Source organism: Phallusia mammillata, chromosome 5 (assembly GCF_965637545.1).
Source record: "Phallusia mammillata chromosome 5, kaPhaMamm4.hap1.1, whole genome shotgun sequence".
Lineage (NCBI taxonomy): Eukaryota > Metazoa > Chordata > Ascidiacea > Phlebobranchia > Ascidiidae > Phallusia > Phallusia mammillata.
Window position 1 is genome coordinate 1,396,461 of NC_137256.1, and position 27,170 is coordinate 1,423,630.

Below are 27,170 nucleotides of genomic sequence, written 5' to 3' on the forward strand. Positions count from 1 at the left end.
CCAAAACAGCCAGGGCTTATATAACGATTTGATGGAGTTTTTAACCGGGAAATAAGAAGAATAAGTTTCGAAAACCTGGATTGTTACAACAAACAACTAAGCACGGATGCACGAAATGCGCATGATGGAATTTTATTCGTGAAAGTGTCTTAAAGGAGTTTCGCAACGCATTGTAGTGTTTTAGTATTGTTCGCATTACGAGCGCAGCAAAACGGAAATTCTACAAAGAAACTTTATCCACAATCCACGGACGCACAAATCCCGCGTATTGAATTTCAATGATTAAAACTGTCACGTTGTGCATGCAGGGAGCAAAATTCACGCAATTGTTAATTATCTCCTTGCTTGACGCCGCGCTGCAAAACTTACGCTCATAAAAAATTCGCGATTAAAAGCGTTTTACTCGCATAATGACAGGATAAGCGTTTTGCACCCTAAAGCACATGCTTTTCCTAAATCAAAATTCTTAAAGTTGGGTATAAAAAAGCCCATTATAAGCAAAATGGTTTGAGTTCTGGACCGAATCTGTCAACTTTTTACTTAAGTCAGAAAATTACCGGAAAAGCCTGGCCTGACTTAAAAGAGTTCTTGCACAAAGGCCATCGATATTATAGTTAGATTTTGATCCGCTAACCTGTGACAAGACCTCCAATAATCACTTTCCAGTTGAAGGGCGTAACAATTGTCCATGATTGGATGTCATTTAACATTAGTAGTCTTGAATCCTAAAATTAAGCAAGTATGAAAATATACATGGCAAAACACATACATGCAATACATTCTATGATAGACCTATCTTATTTTATTTTGTATTTTTATTAACAACTTTAATCTTCTGTTAATTTTTCGATTAGCCTTATTTATAAACTTGCACCTATGACAAAAATATGGATTTTTTCACAAACCTGGTTACTGAGGACCTACCATTTTGTATTTCCGGGTTATCATTTGTCTTCCTATCAATTAATCCACATTTCCAACGTTGTGTTTGATCTACTGACCAGGTCATTTGCATTGTGCACTTTTTCCACTTTGATTTGCAGTTGTAGTGTTTCTTCATGAGTTTACTTAACTGTACTAGACCTAGTTTTATTAAAATCTTAGCTTTAAATCCATGTAGTTAGAAATTGTCACTGTTAACCAATCAGTTCCATTTCTGTCTAACCCGCAGTGCACAGTGTAACTGCCAAATTTTCAACATCATCAACACAAACTGTGGAAATTGAACTCTTAAAATGTCAACTGCCTGCTTTACTACAACGCTGTAAGCAATCAGCAGGACAGCGCTTTTCCATCGCTGAACAAAAACGCCCCTAGCATTCCAGAAACAGCTCAGATGTGTTATCTGGCTGGTGAAACAACCTTTTACAAATTAATTAGTTCAAAAGTCAAATACATAACTAGTTAGCAAACGAACTCCTACCAAAATGCAAATCATTTAGTTCTAATGATATAAAGATAACAGTTACTAAAACATAAAACTAGTTAACAATCATTGAATCACCCCTGAAACGTTTCTGCAAAACAATTTAATTATTATTCCCATCAAATAGTTGTTCAATTTCAAATATCGAACATTTTTGCTTAATGTTATTTTAGAACAGCGGTTCCCAAACTGGGGTCCGCGGTCCTTTAGGGGTCCGTGGGGCAATTTTTGGGGGACCGCGAAGCGGTTGAAGTAATTCTATAATCTTATTTGGCGTCAGTTTGTGCCACTAAATAAGTTTAAATCAAAGTAGCATTGAGAATCGACTGTCTCCATTGCTAAACAATGACCTTTATTAAATGACAACTAACAAAAATACAATTGTTCGCGCATAATCGTAATGTTTTTGTCCTGTTTGTGATGTCACATCCTGTCTTTGGATGATTGTTATGCGCAATTTTGCATAACTGGCTAAAATCATGCAATCAACTTTCGTTTTTATGAAATACACATTCAGGCTTAAGGACCGCGAGCCCTTTGAAAAAATGGCAAAGGGACCGTTTTGAAAAAAATATGAAAAAGTTTGGGAACTACTGTTTTAGAACAAAGACAGTGCCAGTTTTGCTTTTGATTGATTGTAACTGTGATGTCATAGTTCAGCAGACAGACGCAACTAATTGATTTAACAATATCGGCGAATGTTTTTTGGCAATAGGTAACCAAAACCGGAGTTTTATATTATCCACATATGAAACTAAACCTGTGCTGGGCTTCTTAAAATTATTTTTTTGATTTTCTTACAATACTGCAGTGCTAAACACCAAAACTTGCTTCGTTACACAGTTTATTGCACAATGCAAAGCGAGATAGAAACACAATAAAACAACAAAATGTCAAAACTTTCAACCAACAGAGATTATCAACAAATATTACCAATATTAATATTGCGAAATCAGGATGGATTCGGATAAAATAGACCAAATACGAATTGCGTACGAGATAAAGATTGTTAGTTACTGAACATAGAGTTCTTCTGCCAATTGTATTGATACATTTGCCAGAAGAGCTCTTTAAACTTGATATTATATGTCTGGCAGAAATAGCTTAAATATTTGATAGAGAATATTTTGATTGGAAAGTTTAGTGCATGATTTTGTAGCACTTGAAATACACAATCACTTATTGCGTGTCTTCTGGCATTTGAGTTTTGATTACAACAATAAACGGTGGGGATGTGCCAAAACTGCAAGTGTTTTGCTTGGTCGAGCACCGAGCATCTCTCTTTAATGCTCGGTGCTCGGCCGAGCACGCTCGGTGCTTTATGACGTCACAAAAAATCCCCTTTCTACGTTTTTGCTCTACAAGGCCTCTTACGTCACCGGCGGTGTTTTATTAAGCTGTACATGCCCATTAAGTAAGCGTTTTCCACCATCTAGTGCATTTCAAAAATCATTCGTTTTTGTTCATAGACACCCTTTAGAACACTAGTTTCGTATGTTAGCAGGGCATGAATATGCAAATTTAACGCTCGGGTCAGTTTGTGCAACTGCTCGGCCGAGCACCGAGCATCAAAACAGCGATGCTCGGTACCGAGTACTCGGGTTCTGGCTCGGCTCGGCCCATCCCCAATAAACGGCACACTTGTGTAGAAATACACACGCTGCGTAATCGCATAAAAAAGCTTGGCGAATTGTTTGTGTATTCACTCAGCTTTTTCCGGATTATTTAAAAATTCAAAGTTTGCTTCTAAAAGTTCCATAAAAGTTGTGTTAGTTTGAAACACAGTTTACATAATACTTTTGCTGATGTTTGAAAGTCCTAAACAGCGATACAAAACAAACAGCCAAATGATTCGTAAAACCACTTAAAAATTTAATATGACACCCGTGAATTAAAACCGATAATTTGCTACACCAAGAAATACTAACTTTTCCATAATTTTTGTTCCAAACGGGTCGGGATTAAAAGAGTCTTGAGGAGTGATACAACAAATGGTAAAATGAGTCATAAAACTTTTTAAATATGGCACCCATGATTCACAACTGACCATTTGCTACTACAGTATATTTCTACTTTTTGCCATGATTGCGCTTGCGACAGTTTGCACATCAAACGCTTCATGATTTCGCCATTGACTTTTATACAAAGGGCGCAGGGCCTGTATACACACACCTCTTGATAAAACTTGTTCCTCCGTTTAAACCTCTACATAACACCGTTACGTCACCGCTAATGACGTCATAATCAACGAACAATCACGCGCTATCTGTCACGATACCGACGTCACGTGGCTGCAGCTTGCGCATGCGCACTAGCGCATCTTGACACCAGCGCGACGCGATTCGTCGGGGCTAAACTGGAGGATGGTTGTTATGGCAACGAGGATGCGTTGGCGCGCTGTGGCGTCGCTAGTGGTGAGATAATGGAAGAGGATGTTCTTGAGATATTCCATGTTGGCGCTCTCGCGTAATCTGAAGCGAGAATAGAATAACATGACGTGGCAGTCAACATTACAAAGGAAATTTAAAGTAGAGACTCATATCTTGTATTGGCACAAAAAAGCGTTTTTTAACTGTTATTTTGTTAGCTTGTTAATTCTCTGCGAAACAATTACACTGTACAGTATTGGTGAGGATAAAGCTACTCACGTTGTCCGCTCGTATTCCATCATGGCTTCCTTAAGTTTGGCGACCTCCTGTGAATATTTCTCGTCTCTGAATTAAAATATACATTTTTTAAGGTTTTTTAAACAAACATTATGAAGAGGGTGCTTAACCTAAAATAAACGACCCCCAAGAAGTGCAAAAACAATCAACCAGCACCAGTCTTATGAAATATTATACTTACTTTTCAGAAAACTACTACAAGAGGTGTGAGAACTGTGTGATGAATTTTAAATTGAGAGTCGCTGTCCAAAAGTATTCGGTTTAAACGTAGGGGGTGAGTGCTGTGCCTAGAGCAGTGATTGTGCCACGAAATGTACGTTATTTTAAAAATGGAAATATTCCATGCTGTTTTAGGATCTAATGACGAAATGCGATCATGCATAATAAAGTTTAGAAGCTGATCTGTTTCTTAGTGGTTATAAAAACAAACAATCGGTTTTACCAACACAAAGTTGCAAGTATGTTTTATTAAACTTTGATATGTTGCCCTGCAAAGTGTGTCACGGAAAAAAAGTTTAGTTTGTTGTCGACTACATGCTTGAAGAGTTTAGGAACCACTGTGCATAGAGAGTGAAAAAAAGCTGATACATATGACTGACAGAACATTACTTACTGTCCAATAAACAGAACAGCGGGTAATAAAACTGTAATGGGTGTATAAAAGGTTGAGAATCACTGCATATTAGGATTAAACCTACTTCATGATACCGGCCCCTTGAAGTTGTCTGATTTGAAGTTCAAGTTGCTTCTTGTGACGTCTGATACTGTTGATTGTGACGTCTTTCCTCGCAAGCTGCTCCACATAATGGATCATGTTCGAATCGTTGATGGAACCCTGAAAGTTGTTGTATTAGAAATATGTTTCATGTGAATTAACCATGAGCAGACTACGGTACAAAACTGCCATTCCCATGTTCTTTCAGCCAGATCCTAATTTGTTCTTTTTTATTTTCTAATACCACTAGGCATACAAAAGAATGTTTTGTACTGAAAGGTCCGTACTGAAGATTTGAGAAATTGTATAACCCTGACAATTATGCCAAAAGTGTACAATCTTTTGGCTTTTGGTCCTTCCAGGTGCTTATTTCTCCAACGGCCGCCTCTATGGCAATTTAGTTTTTGATTAAGCTAAATTTCATGTCTGTGTCATACGTTCCCCTGAAAGTGTAACGATACAAAACCATTTCTTTCCTAACATTTTTCCAATTGTGTGAAATTCCTTTTATGGTTTCACATAGAAATCTTACTTTGTTCATAATTTCCGACACCGATTCTTCAGTCGGATCTTGTACGTCATCCGTTCCGCTTGACCGACGTGGTACGTACTCAGGCACGTGACCGACTGTCTGGTATTCACTGAAATAAAAAGAACAGATATTTAAACAAGAATGAATAAAATCACTGTGTGGTTTTCTGTTTGCTTATTCATGTCCAAAACTCAAAGGGCTTAAATGAGTCTGTGAAAAGTTTTGTGAGTCCGCAACTAAATCACGAAATTATATGAGTCTGTGAAAGGTTTTGTGTTCACGAAAAATATATCTCAGCACTTTTTACTGTTTACGTTACTTCGTATATTTCTCCGCGAATAATTTTTTCGGAGGTCTAAGCCCATAAACCTACACAGGTTGAGAAGTACTTTTCGAACGTAAATCGGGACAAACTTTGGACTCGGCATGATTTTTCCGCATTTTTATCAACTATCGGGTTCGGGCTTTGTTTTATTTTGTAAAAAACAGGGTTAATCAGGGGCCAAGTATCAGGCCTTCATACAAATCTATCAAAAACACTCCAAGAAAGAGGTTTTAAAGGAAAGAAAGCAAAGTGTGGGTTTGCTTTTGGAAGCCACAAATAAAGCAACCTACCTACTGAAGGCCGAAGTATAAGCTTTAAGATGTTTAATCTCTTTGTCTTTATCAGCCAACATTGCAACCGTCCGTTCACGTTGTGAGCGGATCTCGCGTTCCACTTCAGTGATTCGACGATTGTGTTTCTCCTGTTGACTCTCTAGCTCAGCCCTGTGGACGGCAGCCAGCTTCTCCAGCTCCCTCTGATGTTCAACCACCTTCACAAAAAAATGCACTATGAGACTTACATGTGACATCTAGTATAAGGCACTCATACAAAACTGAACTGAGGTTAAAACTTGACGAAAAATGTTTTTTGCTCTTCAGTCACTACCAAAGATTACAAATGTGATTTTTGTAGATAGTTTGCCACAAGATTGATAAACATGCCATTAAAACAAGAAAAATATTCCACTGTTTTGTGACCCCCAAACACATACCGCCTCGTAATACGGTGTAGCTGCAGCGCGTATAATCATAATCCACCAATTGTACCCTTCACTCTTTAGCGCTCCATAACGTTACAACGTTGCGCAGCTATTTCCGGCTTGGTGATTGTTTAGTGCAGTAATCTTTAACCGGTATTCGTCAGTAGTTCCGCAAGAAAATTATTAGCTTAATTATTTTTTTGGAACACCGGGGGTAATAAGCTTTTCTTTCAAATAATTATCAAATATTACCAGTTTGATATTCTATCGTTATTTACTTTATTTTTTGTTGTGCAATAAAAAGAATGTATTTGGGTGGGCATGTTGCTACACACTACAGTAGCTGAGCGTGAGCTTGTTTACTTTATTGCATATTTCTAAAATTTCGTTTGTGGTTTCGCAATCATTGGCGCCGAACACGGGTATGCCGGGTATGCCGGGTATGCCAGGCATACCCGGACGAAATCCTCGGGTATGCCGCATACCCGAAAATCGGACCATTGTTAGTCATGCGTTATATGCTTTGTGAAAATTATTCTGATACGAACCAATACGTGACATACACAATTGATTTCAATCGCGTTTATTGTTTTACAACCTATGAATTGTTTGCATTCATTACAATTGTGACAATTTTAACGTCTTCAAGAAGCATGGAATTTAAACAAATACGGTGGCAAAAAGCACAACACAGGTATGTATTGGCGCTTGCTTACGGGAGGAGGGAAAACACCGCAGCCTCGGGTTATACGTCAACAACCACGTGACAAAAAAAGTTTTGCGTTTGTGAACTAAATTATGAGAATACAGCTCACTATTTGTTCTGACTGCCTCTGCCGCAAGGACAACGACTGTCAAGTTTCAACCGAAAAAACAACAACGCTTAATGTTACTTCACAAACGTACATTTACAAAATTAACTTGTTAGCTTGTCGAAAGTTTCTTGCAGTTTAAGACATCGTTTGAAGTACACCAAACTTTAAAGTTAATAATGCGTCACATACAACTCACTGGGTTAAATAGGCGACACGTTGTAAACGAAACAAGCGACTTAAAAGCGTATGAAATGATTTTTGCGATGACTAGGCCAGAAGTATGTGTGCTGAGTTGCGTAAAAACAAAGCATTTTAGTAATATTTATTACATACAAAATAAATGTTAGACATTATAGTAATTTGTGACGTAAGGTGACGTCTGAGCTAAATCTTTTTTATCCTAATTGTTCCGCCTCCCCGTAATTTCGGCAAGTGGTTCCCATTTTTGGTAATGTGCAACGCGCACAAACATGTATTGCTGCGCACAAACATGTATTGAATTGCAACAATAGCATAAGGGCCTGGTGGTGGAATTACGTTGTGAAATCTTATATACTGCAAGTTGTAACGTAGTCTAACCATATGTAGCGACATGAAATGAATTTGCTATTTCATGACGTCATATAATATGGCACACCCGGGAAAAAATTAAAGTCGGCGCCTATGTTCGCAATACTGTATTATTATTATAGATAAAAAAATTTATACATGTTTCGTGGCTCAAAAAAGGTTGAAAAACACTAGTTTGGTGCGATGCGAAATAAACGCAATGTTTTCAGCGTGCTACAGGCACCTGCTCACAGATCAGAGGCACAATTCGTTATCGTGCAGTGTTTTCATTGCGTTGTGACGTGCTTGCGTTTAAATCTTTTTTCCTTTGTTTATCGTGTATGTACTACGCGCATTCAGTGACATTTACCCTGATCAAGACGACATGTATATAAATACAATTGCCAGAAAATTTGTATTATTTAAAACTCAATCGAACTTACAAGTTGGGCCGATTTTTCTTGCGCATCATCACAAGTGGCTCGGAGATGAAAATGTCGCTCCCTCGCCTCCTGGAGTTGTCTCTTCAGCTCCTCCTGCTCTCTGTTGCATCCAGCTCCTCCTCCGGATGAGGAATGACCTCCTTTCATGTTCTTCAGGACGTTCTGAGCTCTTGTCTGAAATCATGTTTATTTAAAACAAATCCAACATATCAGCTATTCACAAATTGGCCTTTCAATCGTAGATTATGCATTTGCATCAACAAGTATGGCCATTTTTAAAGTTACATGTTTTGGGAGCCTGTGGGTAAATCACTGGGTCAGCCGAGGTTGAAGTTAAGAAGGATAAACTTTGTGTAAATATCTAAAAATTTTGTAAATTTGAAAAAGTTTGAATCTTTTTTGTTTTTTTGTTAACTATATGGGAAAGTGTTTTTTGACTAAATGGGAAAGTTTTTGTTGACTAAATGGGTGAAACAACCAAAAAAGTATGAAGGAAAATAATATATGTCCTCCTTCAGCAAAAGAAAAGCCTTAAAAAACTGATACAGTACATGGTTGCTTCCTAATAGGGAACCATGTTCCATGCTCAGGGACCAATAAAATTGAACTTATTAAAATTTAAGTCGTAATTCACCTTGTATCGTTCAAATTCCTCCTTAAGTTGAAGCAATTCTTGTTGAGATTCAAGATAAAGTTTTTGGTAATCCTCAGATTGAAACGACATCACTACATCTAAAGTGATGACGTGTGATTACAAAATTGGGTTCGTGGAAAATAACAGTTAATATTACTTTATAGATCAAGTCATCATTTATTGCCAAAAAGATAATTTCACTTTCATTAAAAAATTGTTCTTGGTATATTGTAACGTTTAGAGTTTATAATTCCTTGTTTCTTTGGGAAGTTTATTATTTGTTTATTGATGAAGTTAAACACAAGAATAAAGTTTGGTTTCTTGCTTTTAAAAGTTTTAAAAATTATTCATTCTTATACTAGTCAGGGTAAGAAAATGGGCATATTCATGTGTCTATTTTTTCAAACAGAGGTTAGGTTAGGTGGTATTTTTTCAACAGAGGTTAGGTTAGGTTAGGTTAGGTGGTATGATTTCCGTATAAGAATCAGAACCACTGCTCTATATTATGACCACAATTGAGAATCCAATCTTGTTATTAACCTGTGAGATCAACTGGTTCGTTGCTTTTTGCTGCCGCCTCTTTCAGCAGTTGTTGATATCTCACAAGTTGCTCTTTCAATCCATCGATATCCAGAGCTTCTTCCAGTTTGGATTTTAACGATGACAAACTCATATCTTCCTTCTTGCTTAGTTTGAATGCATCGAGCTGTTTTGATAGCAAGGTGTTTTCCACATCAAGTTGCGATATTCTGTCTTTCAGTTTTCTGTGATTTTTAACAGCAAATGTTTTAGGTGGGCATAATAACTCGTTGAGAGGGATGTCTACTGCCCAATGTACATAAAGCTATTCAATACTATTTTCAAACTAGTCAATTTTTGATTGTAGTTTATTTTAGGTTTCTTCTGGCAATTAATGTTTTTAAATGCAAAAGTTGATCCACTATAAAAGATAAAGGCAAGAACAGTTTAATAGCGAACATCCAACAAGTTTCGCATTTTAAATAGATTAGTTGTGTTGCCATAGGAATACCTGATTTTTAAAGCGTATTATCAACTAGATTTTTAAAGCGTATTATCAATGGTACAAACTTGAAAGTGTAATTTCCTATGACACTTTTCACTGTTTTTAAATGCAAACAACTCAACCTTTAAAAAACAAAAGCAGGGACACTTCAATTGCAAACACCAAACAAATTTAACAATTGATCAGTCGCGTTGAATCAACTCAAAAATTTTACCAATTGCTGAACTTACTGTATCGAGAGTTGGTCCTTCTGTCTTGATCCGTCGTACATTCCAAGTTTGTTTGAAATTTGCACGAGTCGGTTTTCAAGGTCGGCCACTCGCTCTTCCTCATTCTTTGCAATTTGTCTTTCTCTCATCCCCACCTCTTCCACATGGTGGCGCTCTAACTCCAGCTGCCGTTTGTGTTCAAGCTACAAAAACAAAAAAATTGCCGTATATGAATTTTTTACATAGATGTAATAAATTTTTGATATGTTGTTGTAAATGCATCAAGAATTGCATCAGCACATCAAAAAATCAATTTATTAGTTTGTTCCAACGAAATTCTGAGCCATTATTAGTGGTGCGAAGGCAGAAAACAGTAAACTCAAGGTGTAATATGTACTTTTGCAAAAAGTTATTTTAAAGCATATGCAACTGATAAAAGTGTCTGTTTAGGCCATTGAGGTGTTATGCCAGGTCTCCCAAGGATATCAAGGCATTGAGTGGGAAAATCCAGTCCGCAAAGGATTTAAACCCCCCTATAGGCGTGGTGTAGTATGGTTCATTAATAGTTATGCTAAGATTGCTGATCTGCATGAATGCTTCAGGGCTCGCCCCTGTATAGAATGTATGTTTATCTTTTAGCCTAAGTGTCTGCTAGATAATGAAATACAAGAATAAATTGTATTTTTGTTCCTATTCTGTGGCTTTTATAACGTTTATCTATTAGCAGTAACATATACTATACAACATATACAATGACTTTAACCTTCAGGTTTTTCTTATCAGCTTGGTACGTTGCCACAATCTTTACTTTTTCTTTAGTGACAGTTGACAATGATGTAGTTAGTGTGAAGATTTGTGATCTGAGATGCTGGATTTGAGAATCTGCATTTTTTTCTTCAACATGAGAACTTTCATCGTCAGCTGAAACATAAAAAAATAAAGAGTTACAAAACATGCTAAAGCTGACAGTGGTGTTTTAGCATAAGCAAAAAGCTTGCTTGTTAAACCTAGAAATCCATTTCAAGTGATGCACTAAAGCAGTGGATTTTTTTAGCTTGAGGGGAGGAATTTACTTTAATTTTTTCATGTGGTTTATAAATAGACACTACACCTCTGAAAAAGTAACCTGTGGTGGGATTCAGCCGGTTCGCACAGGTTCTATAGATCCATCTCACAAAATTTTATGAGATCAGCGAACCGGTTAGCATTACTAGTTACTGTCAATGGACGTTCTGATACACCGATTTTTGAAATCCGACTGAAAAGTATGACTTTTGTGATAGAACTGGCTGACAAAAAAATTTAATCCCACCACTAGATATAACCTGTGAAGTGGATAAAATATCCGATTTCAAATGATCTTTGTATAGTTTAGCATTTACTATGTAGTCTATGGGGGAGGAATGAAAACGTTTTAAATTATTAAATCAGGATTTTGTTGATTGAGGTTGGGAACCACTGCACCACAGTTACTTGAAAAAAGCACAAATTCACAATTTTACCATAGAAACCATCTACCTTGTTCGCTGCTGGATTCTGCATTGCTTTGGTCTTCACTTCCAGATCCGTCATCATTTGAGCTCTGTATAATAAAAGCACAATTTGTTTTTCAAAACTTCTATACTGTTCAATAAAAGCTAAAAAGGCGAAATATAACTGTCAGCCTTTGCAACTACAGGTTGACTACATCTTTAAATACAGTAAACACTCCGTAAAACATATTCTGTTAATCCAGATTTCACACAAAACTCGAGGAACAAAATTGTAATGTGGTAAGTCTTGAACTAATCGACATTGGTTAATCCGGATCAATTTTTTTAGTCCAAATGGGTCTGAATTAACCATGGTTCACTGTACAAGCTAAACTAAGTAAATAGTTACTTTATTTTGGTGAAAGGTTTAACATAATAGTGTAAAACAGATTTGATGCTGGTGCTTACATAGTACAAGGTAAAGAATGTTTATAGCAGTTTTAACAATCATGACAAAAAAAGCTTTTTATGAGTAAAGTCACAATTTCAAACACTTTTTCTGCTATATTGCATGTTACATCATCACAAAAACTATACAAAACATTAACTACCCACTGCAGCTTGTCATTTTGTGACTTTTTCAATCTCTCTGAACTTTTCGGGGCAGTCGAAGTCAAAGCTTTCATCCCAACTTCAAGAGCATCTTTTTCTTTTTGCAAACTTTTGTAAGCTTGCACAATATCTGCGAAAAAATCATATTGACAATGTACAGAAAACATTAAAAAGGGAACTGATATTGTCAAGTTGCATTTTGAAATATATTTCGTAAAAAGAAAACATGGGAGCAATAGCTTTTTTAACTTGGTTAGAATGTCATCACAAAGCTAACATTGTGTCATTGAGTTTTTGAACTATAACAAACTGTATGATTTTCTGTGTTTTACGTTTTGGTGTAAAACTTAGTCATAAAAAACTACATAGGTGTCTTGTCAAATCAGTTTTGGGTTTTTATTAAGACGTAAAACATATTGACCACATTAAGTTTATCTGAAATTTACACAGCAAAACAAAAATCCAACTTTTTTACACCTTAGTCGACTTTCATAACGTGAAATTTGATCTTTTTGTTTTTCAACTGTAGACAACAAATCTTCGTTTCTGCTGAACTAAAACATTTTAAATCGACCATTCTTTGACCAAGATAGACTTCCTTTTACGCATCCTCCTCGGCAAAGAATAGGTCACTCACCCTAGCGCCAGTTAACATAAGTTAAGCCTAACAGTTCCGCAAACCTGGTTGACCCACGACAGACTCCTATGTTTACATACTAGTAAATATGTGAACTTGAGGAATGTAGGTGGATTGATGAGAATTGAGGTGAACGAAATCGTTGAGCAGGCGAGGTGATTTGAATCTGTCAATAAAAAATACATTATATATATGACATCAGTACTACGTTTTAAGAAAAGTGTAAGAAAAGATTTCCAGAAGCCAACACCTCTGCAGGCAAAAAGCACACGAGGCGCGATGTTCTAAATCGGCGCTTTCGAAAAAAGCGCTTTTGTTCTGTCACAGAAAAGTGAGCATGGATAAACTTGCCACATACAGTTAACGCTTTAGTGACTTGGTTCTGTTGTTAACAGCCAAGTCAACATTATTTACCAGTTTTAACAACACTTAATGTTAAATGTGTTACGTTAATTTTAATTGAATATCATTGAGTTTATGGCTATGTAATTTTTCTTCTTTGATGTGCATTAAAATTGATTATATTTTATTCAATTTTTGTAAATACCAACACACACAAAATGTATGAAACAGCCTGCACACAACATTAAAACTTTTCCCAAGGAACTTGCTTTAAGTTCCTTTGTAACAAACTTGAGCATTTCCCCAATACAAGTGTCAACGTGTAACAGTAATATCCAACAGTGGTTTAAGAAGAATTACATTGCAACTTACCTTATAACACGCCAGCCTTCCACCTCCGCACGCCACCAACTCCACAAAGCAAATGACTTTGCAAGGAAATGATTGACTCTGGCGCGGCAGGCACTTGAATGCTGATTGGTTGTGACATCACAAAAGTTATTCAAGTGTGTCGAGTGGTATTTCGGCGCGGAAGCGATTTTGTTTTAAGGTGCGAAAAGGGAAAATAAACACTTTTTTTAATACTAGTTTATTGCACAATTAGTAAGTTTGTTTTAATTGTTTGAACCGGTTTTTGTTTTAAAATCTGTTTTTTTAATTTATTTATTTGATCAAAATCACACATCGAAAAAGATCTGTTCGTAACCGGTGTTGTAATAACTGTTGGCTTGTTTAGTAATACACAAGCTTGGTTAGTAATGTGCCTAATGTGCCTAAAACATATTATATCTATCTAGTATTCAGCACATATTTGCAGAACTCAAAGCATTTTTAGGTTTCAAAAATATTTTACATTTTAATACATTTCTAATTTAAAATGTTCTAAAATAAAGAAATTTAAATTTAATAGCTTATGTAGAGAAATTTAGACTTTTAATTTCACTCCAGGTTACGTTTCGAATGAGATTTGAACCAAGGACGCGAAATCAGCTTTTAACGCTTGTTTGTTGACAGGAGCCCTTGGCCATTCAGCCATCTCCCTACACTTTGGTTAAACTGCTTTTTACATATTTTACGTATTTAACTGTAGAGGTTGTAAACATTTTTTGCTACATAATTGTTGTTGCAATAAGCCATCAATGCGCTACAAATCGACTAATACAACAGTAAAACATTGTTAGAACAAGAGGTTAAATGACCAGTTATGTAATTGGTTTTATTACAAGTCCATATGTCGATATTTATACAGTAATAAACCACTTTACCTTAAACTTTAAGGCTTAAAGTAATAAAAACATAAAAAAAAACTTGAAATACAAGTTGAGTACAATGTTTGATTTTTGCTTTTTTCGTCAACTTGCAAACTGCTTTTTAATTTCCATTCAAAACATTTTTAACTGGTCGCAAGCAGTGATTATCGTAAAAATATCCATAAAGCTTTGAACGGAATAATAAAACAGAGAAACATTCATTACGATACACCGTATTGATATACCGCTGCTGCACCTCACAAACAATACACATATTTTAGCATTTGACTAGTTACACCAGCAAAATAATATGAACCCAATTATTTAAAAAAAAATAAAAGCTAATAGACATTTGAATAATTTCCTTTTAAAGCTGTGGCATAGGTGACAGAGATAAAGATAAGCACTATTGTTGAAGCGAAACATTACAAAACCTTGTAAGTGAGGGTTGGCTGTGCATCGTCATCAGTGTAGTTTTTAAACAGTCTCATTCCAGTTTTGCTGTCCATGTAGTTTTGACATCTTATAGATTTCATTGGAACATACCCAAGGGATGCCGCTATGTGCAACCCAGTGCTGGAACTTGTTGTACCAAAAATTATTTTGCATTTTTGCTCCAACACAAGTTTTTCCAACTCTTTTACCATATTTCCCATTAAACCAGCATTTCTGTTCTCCAAATTAACGTATCCACAGCATAGTTCAGCATATAAGTTGGTGGCAAACGTTTTAAAAATGTTTCTTCTAATTCCTGCAAAAAAACTCTCAAAAGTCAGGGCTTTCCAGAAAACTTGATTCCAAATTCTTGAGAAAGCAGTCTCAAGCGGTTTTTTTGAGAGCGGTTTCTTTCATGAAAGACACACATTTCTTCTGCAACCAAATGCCCTTTAGCATCACAGTATCCAACACCTAGGCCATGTTGCAAAGCGACTTGTGCTCGTAATTTGTGCAGATTGCAAACTTCTTCCTTCGGTAATTTAGCTATTTTACCGACAATGCCGTCTTCACTTCCATATCGATCCATCAACCGAAATACTTAAACCTTTTGTTTAATCGTCGGAGTACTAGATCTTCCATGTGTAAAATTTCAATAAAAGCCACACAATTAAACGGTGCCTGAAAATTTAGACACAATACAGAAGCCTTTTAGGACCACTAAAAGAGGTGTCAAAACTGTAAACTAAATGACAAAAGCAATCTCAGGGATTGAAAAAAACTGAACGATGCCAGAAAACTAATCTATAAATTCGAAAAGAGTAGGATAGAGAATTCATAATCTGCCACAAGAATAGGTAATGCTAACCGGATCGCTGATCTCATAAAATTTCCTGAGACGGTTTTATAGAACTGGTGCAAACCGGCTGAATCTCACCACTGTGTAAAATGTAAGTCTTTAAGTGCTTATAATGTACGAGATCGGAATGAAAATTTAATTTCAGATCCTTTGCTACAAACAGTTTTACCCTAATGAAAGCTATAGAGTATATATAGCGTCATCTACTGTATGTTGTACTCACAAAGCCATATTTCAAAGCAGTTTGTTGATATTCCATCCTTCCTACATTCAAGGCAGATTTTAGCAGTATTTTTATTCCGACTTTTGACGTCCTATACAGGTCGTCTTCATCAGGGTAAATAACACTGAATGCGCCTAGTAAAACAAAACTTTTAACATTTTTCTGGTAAAATATGAACTTTTTGTTTCCAGTCCAACTCCAGTCAACCAAATCCTCCACCAACCACCATGAACACCGAGAATGTGGCGTATCGTGGCAAAAAGGTTCCTCGCGAGGTGGCGCAAACGATTCATGATCGTGCAGCAGAGGGAGGTCACGTGACAGCAGTACACGCGCCGAAGCGTCTGCCAGGTGAGCGGGAGGTTGCGGGTTGAAATCCACTCCCGAAATGTTTGGTTTAATGGTTTGGTTGCGAATAAAGATTATATTCGTACCACTTCGTTCGCGAGTGCATGTGGATTTTTATTTTAGTTTTGTTCACTTGTCTGTAGCAAAAATTGTGTTGAAGCTATTTTTGAAAAGTTATTTGTAATGGTCGGCCGTTGTTGAAAAATATGGTAGTCACGGTTGAATGCTTACGACAGTTGAATGATTACGACGGTCACGGTTGAATAATTATAGCGGTGACGGTTGAATGCTTATCACGGTCACGGTTGAATGCTTAAGGCGGTAACGGTTGAATAATTATAGCGGTCACGGTTGAATGGTTATGGTGGTCACGGTTGAATAATTAGGATGATCACGGTTGAATGATTATAGCGGGCACAGTTGAATGGTTACGACGGTCACGGTTAAATAACTATGACTGTCGCAGCTGAATACTTGCCTCTCACATCCTATTTACATTTTTTTCAGACATTTTCAAGGCTGACATCCAAACAGCGGAAAGCACGATCCACATCAAGGCGGTAAAGAGGTTAAGTTTGACGTTGAATATCAGGAGAGGATCGTCGATATGGGTAGAGAACTAACACCATAGCGAGAATCACACACCCAAATGTGGTTGGTTATATCTCCAAAAATGCTCACGGTTAAGGCTATTAGGGTCGGGGTAAAGTATTAGCACTTAAAATTCAATAAAACTAACCCCAAAAATTAGTAACTAATGTAAAAAAAAATTTGTAAATATTTCCCAATCCCACCCATTTATAGCCGATAAATAAAAATTCAGCTCTTTACGCCCCCTTGTAAACAAAGCACAGGTTGTCGTTGATATGTATGGAGCCAGTGCGCAGTAAATGATGGGTAAAATATTATCACCAAATATCCCCAACAATTATCCCAACTCCGCCGATATCGGGTGGCTGGTACGAGTACCTGACGATAATATCGTGAGACTCGATATCATTGATCACAATATTAAGGAATGCTGCGACCGTCTGACAATTTGCGACGGTTTGAATGGAGCAATGTTGAAGAGCTTGTCAGGCAGTAGCACAGAAACTTTCACCTACCAATCCACAGGCAGCAGTATTTCACTTCACTTCATGTCGGATTGCTCCGAACCACGCCGCGGATTCCGTTTAATACATTAATTGTATTTAAACTTTAGTTACAAGACATTAGAATCGCTTACAAAACACCGCTTGTAATTTGCTGTTTAGCACAATTTTTAAACAACATTGTTACGATTGAATGCATGAAGCTGGTTCAGAAACCCGCTTGTGGCACTGCGCAATAAATCTAAAATTAGATCCAAAACTTACTAGTAGGCGGATTCGATATTAGAGGTTATACAAACTTGATGTTAATCTGCCAAATGTAAATTTACAATTCAACGCCAAAAACATTGTGGTCGTTGAAAATACTAAACAAGCGTTTCGTCCACCAGGTTGCATATTGAACAACTTTTCGTTCAACTGGTGTAATGCTAAACAAAATACTAGTTTTGTTAAGAGAACTTTTGTGGTCATTGCATATGTGTAGCGTGCGAATTAATAATTGTTGCTGTATTATTTGTACTGTTTGTGTTTAATATGTGGCTTTGGGACTGACATAATTGTACGAACGCCTCGAAATACAAATTCCGAGATTTGTGCTAAGGTTAGTGATTATCGCAGTTTGGCGCGCCTTGATCCTTTCACGGCGAATCTTTGTGTGTGATTGTCATTTAGAAACTTATCATTTTGTTGTCGGTTTTTATGCAGGTTATGTGCAAGTAATTAATCGTGAATAGAAAAATAAACCTACTACTCAAACCTGGCAGCTTTAAACTTGCCAGGTTTTAAAAAGTTTAAACTTGTTTTCTTAAACCCAAGCCCGATTCGAATAGTCCGGCTCGCCCTACAACGCCCAACTAGCCTTTTGATTTTAACATCTCTTCAGTTTACTGCGCCAAACTTTGCCGATGTATGCTTTACTGCAGCGGTTCTCGAACTGGGTCCTTTTGGGGTCCGTAAGGCAAATTTGGGGGGACCGCGAAAAGGTTAAAGTAATTCTATAATCTTATTTTGCGTCAGTTTGTGCCACTAAATAAGTTTAAATCAAAGTAGAATCGACTGTCTCCATTGCTAACAATAGCCTTTATTCCACGAAACTAACAAAAATGCAATTGTTCGCGCACAATCGAAATTGTTATGCGCAATTTTGCATAACTAGCTAAAATCCTGCAATCAACTTTCGTTTTTATGAAATACCTATTTAGGCTTAAGGCCCCCGAGCCTTGGAAATAATGGCAAAAGGGACCGTTTTGAAAAAATAATGAATAAGTTTGAGAACCACTGCTTTACTGCATTGTATGATTGTTTCAAAATAAGGTTATGATGAAAATTAAACAACGCGAACCCCCATTGAATGTAAACACCTGCCTCAAATCCCGGCATTTCATGAAAATTAATCGGGATTTCCCGGGTTGCCAACGATAAATGCCAATTCCCAGCAGACACATTGTAACAAAATTATGCACAAAACAAAAACATGTATTTGACCCCCAGTTTTACACAAAATAGCAAAAAGGATCAAAGAACCACGAAACTGCGAAACATTCGCAAACAAGTAAAAATAACAATAAATATGTACATGTCGCACAAGATGTGGTTTTGCGGTTTAGCCGCTTGACATGTCAATCATGTGTGTCGCTTGTCGTTTAATTGTCAGAGGGCGGCTTCAGCTACAACTGCCACGTTAACTCGTCGGTTGTCATGTGGCTGTTGACGTCGTCCAACGTCACGTAAACGCTTCCGAACTCGATCGTAGAGCATTTTCGGGGCGTTGGAGTAGATGAGAGGGTTAAGAGAGCTGTTGATGGGAAGCAGGATTATTGCTGACACCGCGTAAATCACTGGAGGCACAGTTGTTCCACCGAAGTTCAGGAAAGCCATGATTGAGATTGGCACCCAGCAGAAGAAATCAGTAAAGACCAGCCGGATGATTTTCTTTTGCATTTCTGCAACAAACACCAGAAGTAGGAGCAAAATTTAAGTTGCGCTTATCGGATTTACCTTGGTTCTGTGTTTCAGCTCTCGCATTTCGGGCCCTCTCATTCACTTGCCTGCCACTGGCAGCCGATCTCTTGTAAATCCAAACGTACGCCACAGCAACAAACATAAAAGCCACGAAGTTTAGAGTGATGATGGCAAGTGAAAATGGCGTAGCCTTGTCGGTCGGTGTCACGTAAAGTTTACTGATGCAAACACTGTTGGTGCTGTAGTACCTGAGAAAAACATTCAGTTACAGCAACAACTATAATAATCTAATTTGCTTGTAACTACATACCCTAAATATCCTGTAATGTCAAACAGTTCAGTGTAGTTATAATCTTCAAGAATATCTACAAAATCCGCCCAAGAATAAACATTTTGTACCCCCAGAAGTGCGCCATGGAGTGTCTGAGAATTCGTGACAGTAAAATTGTGTCGAAACTTTACAAACCGTTTCATGAAAGTGTCCATGCCTGCAAGAAAACGCAAGATGGATAAAAACGGTTAAATATGCACATGTGTTACAATTGCTCGCTTAAAAAGTCAACGACATGACTCTTGAAGAACGGGTTTTCTTTCATCCACGCTTTGGTTTCAAACAAATGTTGAAATTGAGACGTGAGAGGAATAAAAGCCAGTGTTAATGAAATTGTCCAAGATAAGATGATGGCAAGGATAATAATCTTTAGTTTGGGGAAATATGGCGCATTAAACGGCTGCAAAACATAAGTTGCTTGTTGAAACACCAGAGCACATATGCATTAACCAATACTCACGTTTTTCACAGCGTAAAGTCGAAATGCTGTCAGCAGGACCATTGTAATTACTGATGTTTCGCTGGAAAGCAAAACCAAAATGCCCATGGAAATGCACCTCTGGCCAGACCTCCAAACAAGGTCGTTGGCACAGTAGTCTCCAGAATATTGAACACCAGCACCGCCGAGCATGAGCAGATAAACTCCCATGAGCAGGTCGGAAATCGACAGATTCAAGACAAGAAGATGGTTGGTTTGAAATGAGGCCGATTGTGATTCTGTCGTCACCAACATTTTCATCTCAGTAACCATGACGACCTGCAAAAACCACCTAGTTTGTCGGAACTTAGAACCACGTGTTTTGTTTCAGCATTACAAATATACCAGATTTCCAAAGATTGCGAGGAACGCCATTATCCACACAACAGTTCGTAACACCGGGTTAGCGATCAGCTCGTATCGCGAGGAAAAAACGTTTTCATTTGCTCTGCTTGACTTCGTTGGGCATTCGTCGCTCCAGTCAGAACAGTCGCCAAATCCATTGAATTTCTATTAGTGGAAAATTTTGTTAAAACTGACATGAAAGAAAATTATTGAGAATAATTAAAAACCTTTTCCTTCTTCACAAACAAAGGTTGATTGTTTTCGCAATAGAACCTCCCGTCACTCGTGCAGTTAGTTTCGTCGCTTTCATCATCACAGTTTATCGTAAAATCACAGATCTCTGATTTACTTATGGAAACCTAAACACATTAACCTATCACACAAGGTTCTCAAACTAGGGTCCGCGGTTCTTTAGGAGTCCGTGAAGCAATTTTGCGGGGACCGCGAAAAGGTTGAAGTACTTGTATAGTTTTATTTGGCGTCACTTTATGCTACTGAAAAAGTGTTAGTCAAAGTAACATTTGAAAATCGACTGTCTCCGTATAGCTTTTTTGCTTGACAAAAAAGCAATTGTTGGCGCACAATCGTAATGTTTCTTGTCTTGTTTGTGATGTCACGAACAGTTTTTGGATTATTGTTAAACATAATTTTGCATAACTAGCTTAAAATTCTGCAATCAACTTTCGTTTGGCTTAAAGGCACATTTCAGCTAAATTACCGCGATCCCTCGTAATAATTGCAAAGGGATCGTCTTAAAAAAATAATGAAAAAGTTTGAGACCACTGCTATATGATGAACAGAGTAGGGGTTGTTATTATGATTCACAAATGCTAACATACCTTAGCTCCATTTAACGCTGAACAATTGACCCTTCCTTGTTTTGTGCAAGTTTCCGAATATTCGTCACTTCCGTCTTTGCATTCAATAAAGCCATTGCAAATTTTTGAACGAAACTTTCTAGAGATTTCTACCACGGTTTCGTCACTTCCGTCTTTGCAATCCAAAACGCCATCGCAAACTTTGGATTGAGGAATGTTGAGACGATCGTTTGTTGTTGGGCAATGTTTACGATGCGCGCAGAGTTGAGCATCCTCATCGTGGCTGAACATTCGTTGATCAGCATTGCGAATATAAGTCACGCAATCCCGTTTTCCGTCGCACAACAGCTCGTTGCTGAAAGGATCCCACTAAACGACAAATACTAACATTAAAATGATTTTTCGTACCTTGTGAATGGTTCACACATACAGTTTGTGGACACATGCAAAACAAGATACCGCGTGAGTTAAATAAAATATCACGCATGTCAGGTCTGTTTTGTTCTATGGATAGTGATAACTTACCCGCTATTGTTGGTTGTTTGCACGTACAGTTTGTGAACACATGCAAAACAAGATATCGCATTAGTTAAACAAAATATCACACATGTAAGATCTGTTTCGTTCTATGGATAGTAATAACTTACATACTATTGTTGGTTGTTCACACGTACAGTTTGTGGGCACATGCAAAACAAGATATCGCATTAGTTAAACAAAACAACACACATGTCAAGCCTGTTTCGTTTTATGGATAGTAATAACTTACCGACTATTGTTGGTTGTTTACACGTACATTTTGTGGACACATGCAACACAAGATATCGCATTAGTTAAACAAAATATCACACATGTCAGGTCTGTTTCGTTCTATGGATAGTAATAACTTACCAGCTATTGTTAGTTGTTTACACGTACATTTTGTGGACACATGCAAAACAAGATATCGCATTAGTTAAACAAAATATCACACATGTCAGGTCTGTTTCGTTCTATGGATAGTAATAACTTACATACTATTGTTGGTTGTTCACACGTACAGTTTGTGGACACATGCAAAACAAGATAACGCATTAGTTAAAACAAAACAACACACATGTCAGGCCTGTTTCGTTTTATGGATAGTAATAACTTACCGACTATTGTTGGTTGTTTACACGTACATTTTGTGGACACATGCAACACAAGATATCGCATTAGTTAAACAAAATATCACACATGTCAGGCCTGTTTCGTTTTATGGATAGTAATAACTTACCGACTATTGTTGGTTGTTTACACGTACATTTTGTGGACACATGCAACACAAGATATCGCATTAGTTCAACAAAATATCACACATGTCAGGTCTGTTTCGTTCTATGGATAGCAATAACTTACCGACTATTGTTGGTTGTTCACACGTACAGTTTGTGAACACATGCAACACAAGATATCGCATTAGTTAAACAAAATATCACACATGTCAGGCCTGTTTCGTTTTATGGATAGTAATAACTTACCCACTATTGTTAGTTGTTTACACGTACAGTTTGTGGATACATGCAACACAAGATATCGCATTAGTTAAACAAAATATCACACATGTCAGGCCTATTTCGTTTTATGGATAGTAATAACTTACCGACTATTGTTGGTTGTTTACACGTACAGTTTGTGGATACATGCAACACAAGATATCGCATTAGTTAAACAAAATATCACACATGTCAGGCCTGTTTCGTTTTATGGATAGTAATAACTTACCGACTATTGTTGGTTGTTTACACGTACATTTTGTGGACACATGCAACACAAGATATCGCATTAGTTCAACAAAATATCACACATGTCAGGTCTGTTTCGTTCTATGGATAGCAATAACTTACCGACTATTGTTGGTTGTTCACACGTACAGTTTGTGAACACATGCAACACAAGATATCGCATTAGTTAAACAAAATATCACACATGTCAGGCCTGTTTCGTTTTATGGATAGTAATAACTTACCGACTATTGTTGGTTGTTTACACGTACAGTTTGTGGACACATGCAAAACAAGATATCGCGTTAGTTAAACAAAATATCACACATGTCAGGCCTGTTTCGTTTTATGGATAGTAATAACTTACCGACTATTGTTGGTTGTTTACACGTACATTTTGTGGACACATGCAACACAAGATATCGCATTAGTTAAACAAAATATCACACATGTCAGGCCTGTTTCGTTTTATGGATAGTAATAACTTACCGACTATTGTTGGTTGTTTACACGTACATTTTGTGGACACATGCAACACAAGATATCGCATTAGTTAAACAAAATATCACACATGTCAGGTCTGTTTCGTTCTATGGATAGTAATAACTTACCCACTATTGTTAGTTGTTTACACGTACAGTTTGTGGATACATGCAACACAAGATATCGCATTAGTTAAACAAAATATCACACATGTCAGGCCTGTTTCGTTTTATGGATAGTAATAACTTACCCACTATTGTTAGTTGTTTACACGTACAGTTTGTGGATACATGCAACACAAGATATCGCATTAGTTAAACAAAATATCACACATGTCAGGCCTGTTTCGTTTTATGGATAGTAATAACTTACCGACTATTGTTGGTTGTTTACACGTACATTTTGTGGACACATGCAACACAAGATATCGCATTAGTTAAACAAAATATCACACATGTCAAGCCTGTTTCGTTTTATGGATAGTAATAACTTACCGACTATTGTTGGTTGTTTACACGTACATTTTGTGGACACATGCAACACAAGATATCGCATTAGTTCAACAAAATATCACACATGTCAGGTCTGTTTCGTTCTATGGATAGCAATAACTTACCGACTATTGTTGGTTGTTCACACGTACAGTTTGTGAACACATGCAACACAAGATATCGCATTAGTTAAACAAAATATCACACATGTCAGGCCTGTTTCGTTTTATGGATAGTAATAACTTACCCACTATTGTTAGTTGTTTACACGTACAGTTTGTGGATACATGCAACACAAGATATCGCATTAGTTAAACAAAATATCACACATGTCAGGCCTATTTCGTTTTATGGGTAGTAATAACTTACCGACTATTGTTGGTTGTTTACACGTACAGTTTGTGGATACATGCAACACAAGATATCGCATTAGTTAAACAAAATATCACACATGTCAGGCCTGTTTCGTTTTATGGATAGTAATAACTTACCGACTATTGTTGGTTGTTTACACGTACAGTTTGTGGACACATGCAAAACAAGATATCGCGTTAGTTAAACAAAATATCACACATGTCAGGCCTGTTTCGTTTTATGGATAGTAATAACTTACCGACTATTGTTGGTTGTTTACACGTACATTTTGTGGACACATGCAACACAAGATATCGCATTAGTTAAACAAAATATCACACATGTCAGGCCTGTTTCGTTTTATGGATAGTAATAACTTACCGACTATTGTTGGTTGTTTACACGTACATTTTGTGGACACATGCAAAACAAGATATCGCATTAGTTAAACAAAATATCACACATGTCAGGTCTGTTTCGTTCTATGGATAGTAATAACTTACGTTCTATTGTTGGTCGTTCACACGTACAGTTTGTGGACACATGCAAAACAAGATATCGCATTAGTTAAACAAAATATCACACATGTCAGGCCTGTTTCGTTTTATGGATAGTAATAACTTACCCACTATTGTTGGTTGTTTACACGTACAGTTTGTGGATACATGCAACACAAGATATCGCATTAGTTAAACAAAATATCACACATGTCAAGCCTGTTTCGTTTTATGGATAGTAATAACTTACCCACTATTGTTAGTTGTTTACACGTACAGTTTGTGGATACATGCAAAACAAGATATCGCGTTAGTTAAACAAAATATCACAAAATCAGTTTTTTTGCACATGTCAGTAGGATATCAGTAGGATGTTAGTTGTAATATAATACTATATTACTTAACGCTACGCGGTCATGACACATATGACACAAGCAAGTTGTTGAAAATTGAATTGATGCTTTATGGAAACGATATAAATCCTTAGGAAAGAGTGCACACAAAAATCCGCAAATTAGCCATTAAAATTGCCGAAAACTTTTTTTACAGTTTTTTTTCGGTTTTAATTTTAATTACCCCTCTTATACACATTTATCCAACAATGTTCAACAACAACTTCAATTAACACATTATTACAATTTTACTCACATTATAACATTCCCACCCGTCCTCCGTAATATTGTTGGTTGTGGAACAGTCGATCTCGGCACTCACATTCCCACTGTAACAATCACACCACCACTTACATTGTATAACTATGGTAGAATCGAATTTGTGGATTACTGGGTTGACGCGAACAATTTGAGCGTTCGCTTTCTAAATGCGCGTTTGGCCATCGAGCGTTTCCTGCGTTTCCAGCTGCTCCGGTTTACGCAGGTCGCTCTGTGCACTCGTAATGTTCAGGTTTCGTGAAAGCAAAACCGTTTTTATTGAATACACCAGGAGTGTCAAACATGCGGCCCGCGAAGTAACTTTTAGAAGTTATGTGTTTTATTCAGGCGGAATACCCTGTCAGACCAGTGAGTTCACATGATACAACTCAATCATTCTTAGTGATATGTTTGCAACGTTTTGAGGATGATCAAAAGTACCCATCCTTAGAATCAGCAATTGCGATTGTTGCGTCATTGTATGCCATTGTATTATACTCAAAGCATAGTTGATACACTCTGCTACAATGTATATCTGTTTGTTATTTATTACAATACTAATTTGTTTTTTGATATACTCAATAGTATTACTGAACATTTTACTCTTGAATTATGCATTTTGGTTGTTGTCATGTCACACTGTAACAAATGTTTGCAAAGTGCGGCCCTCGACTTACTTAAAAGTTTATATTTGGCCCCCAAAGTTGTTTGAGTTTGACACCCCTGAAATACACTATGTTATCATGTAAATAATATATGTCAACGCAAATATATGCAAAAATAATATGTTTATGGATTTTATTTTGGTTCAATATAAGTTGACCAAAGTGGAACAAGGTAAGGAAAGATAAAGCGACGATATTAGTCATTAATAGACGGACTAGTTCCTAAAAATACTCGTTTCAACCTACATTGAAAACGTTCCGCAACCTGTTGGTTGTTTTGTCTCACAAAGACACTCATCACTCATATCAGGACAATCGATGACGTCATTGCACACACTTGACCTTGAAATCATCATTGGGTCATTTATGCATTGGAAGCACAAAGAGTGGTTAAAGGAGACAGACGGCAAGTGGCGGATGTCCCTGCAGGGGAAATATTTAATTTGAAAACTACGGTTTAAACATCGGGCATTGTGAGCGCTCTAACATACCTGGGATCTGACTTCATCATTTCATCAACTGATGTAAAGCAGAGATCAGCGGAATTGTCGCAGTCTTGTACGGCGTCCCACAGCAACTGCTGGGGCAACGTGCAAGTTTTACCGTTTCTGATGCACTTGAAGCCGTGTCCGTTCGGTCGGGGCAGCGCAGGGCAGTTGTTGCAGGGATCACCATCACACACCGATGAACGCTCCCAGCAAACCGATTCCGAACACCAGAAGTGGGAGGGGCAGAGATATTCGCACGGGGAATTTCCATCACAACGCGCATGTGATTTGCATACCTCATCTTTTGTTTTTGGACAGGAAGCGTTGGTTGGATCGATTATATTGCGACAAACTCCATGAATGTCGAAACAATCGCATCGTCCCGCTGAGCTGGGTTTAAAATAGTTACGATAGTTGCAACAAAACAATAGTAGTAAACAATAGTTTCTAGAGTGGGCGCCGGTGCCCCGCGGGTTGACAAATAAACAAGGCAAATTTTTGGTAACATCTGCACATAAGAGTACTGGGTAAAGGTTTTTATAATTTAACATGA

General features: G+C 37.2%; 4 protein-coding genes across 8 annotated transcripts; all 4 read right to left on the reverse strand.

The window, feature by feature from the left end:
- Positions 1–2,253: 2,253 nt before the first annotated feature.
- LOC145228342 (GRIP and coiled-coil domain-containing protein 1-like) lies at positions 2,254–13,554 on the reverse strand. Of its 5 annotated transcripts, XM_080093381.1 has the most exons (14): positions 13,474–13,554; positions 12,840–12,925; positions 12,122–12,252; positions 11,557–11,620; positions 10,802–10,959; positions 10,060–10,241; positions 9,346–9,569; positions 8,806–8,903; positions 8,172–8,345; positions 5,955–6,154; positions 5,340–5,448; positions 4,791–4,927; positions 4,075–4,140; positions 2,254–3,897 (listed from the first exon to the last, which is right to left on the reverse strand). In XM_080093381.1, exons 3-14 carry the CDS (start codon positions 12,194–12,196, stop codon positions 3,738–3,740), a joined length of 1,647 nt encoding a protein of 548 aa, XP_079949507.1. In that variant the 5' UTR covers positions 12,197–12,252; positions 12,840–12,925; positions 13,474–13,554; the 3' UTR covers positions 2,254–3,737. The 5 variants fall into 5 exon arrangements, with proteins under 5 accessions (XP_079949507.1, XP_079949502.1, XP_079949503.1 ...); XM_080093376.1 differs by lacking the exon at positions 13,474–13,554 and having other exon boundaries at positions 12,804–12,908; XM_080093377.1 differs by lacking the exon at positions 13,474–13,554 and having other exon boundaries at positions 12,600–12,908.
- Positions 13,555–18,840: 5,286 nt separating this feature from the next.
- On the reverse strand, positions 18,841–19,766 carry LOC145228343 (G-protein coupled receptor GRL101-like). Its single transcript, XM_080093382.1, has 3 exons — positions 19,583–19,766; positions 19,309–19,520; positions 18,841–19,253 (listed from the first exon to the last, which is right to left on the reverse strand). Exons 1-3 carry the CDS (start codon positions 19,756–19,758, stop codon positions 18,961–18,963), a joined length of 681 nt encoding a protein of 226 aa, XP_079949508.1. The 5' UTR covers positions 19,759–19,766; the 3' UTR covers positions 18,841–18,960.
- Positions 19,767–19,808: 42 nt separating this feature from the next.
- LOC145228026 (relaxin receptor 1-like) lies at positions 19,809–20,367 on the reverse strand. The gene is made up of 2 exons (XM_080092997.1): positions 20,064–20,367; positions 19,809–20,003 (listed from the first exon to the last, which is right to left on the reverse strand). Exons 1-2 carry the CDS (start codon positions 20,352–20,354, stop codon positions 19,809–19,811), a joined length of 486 nt encoding a protein of 161 aa, XP_079949123.1. The 5' UTR covers positions 20,355–20,367.
- Positions 20,366–21,604, reverse strand: LOC145228344 (uncharacterized). The gene is made up of 3 exons (XM_080093383.1): positions 21,266–21,604; positions 20,654–20,785; positions 20,366–20,591 (listed from the first exon to the last, which is right to left on the reverse strand). The coding sequence occupies exons 1-3, from the start codon at positions 21,533–21,535 to the stop codon at positions 20,415–20,417; spliced, it is 579 nt and encodes a 192-aa protein (XP_079949509.1). The 5' UTR covers positions 21,536–21,604; the 3' UTR covers positions 20,366–20,414.
- Between the last annotated feature and the right edge of the window lie 5,566 nt (positions 21,605–27,170).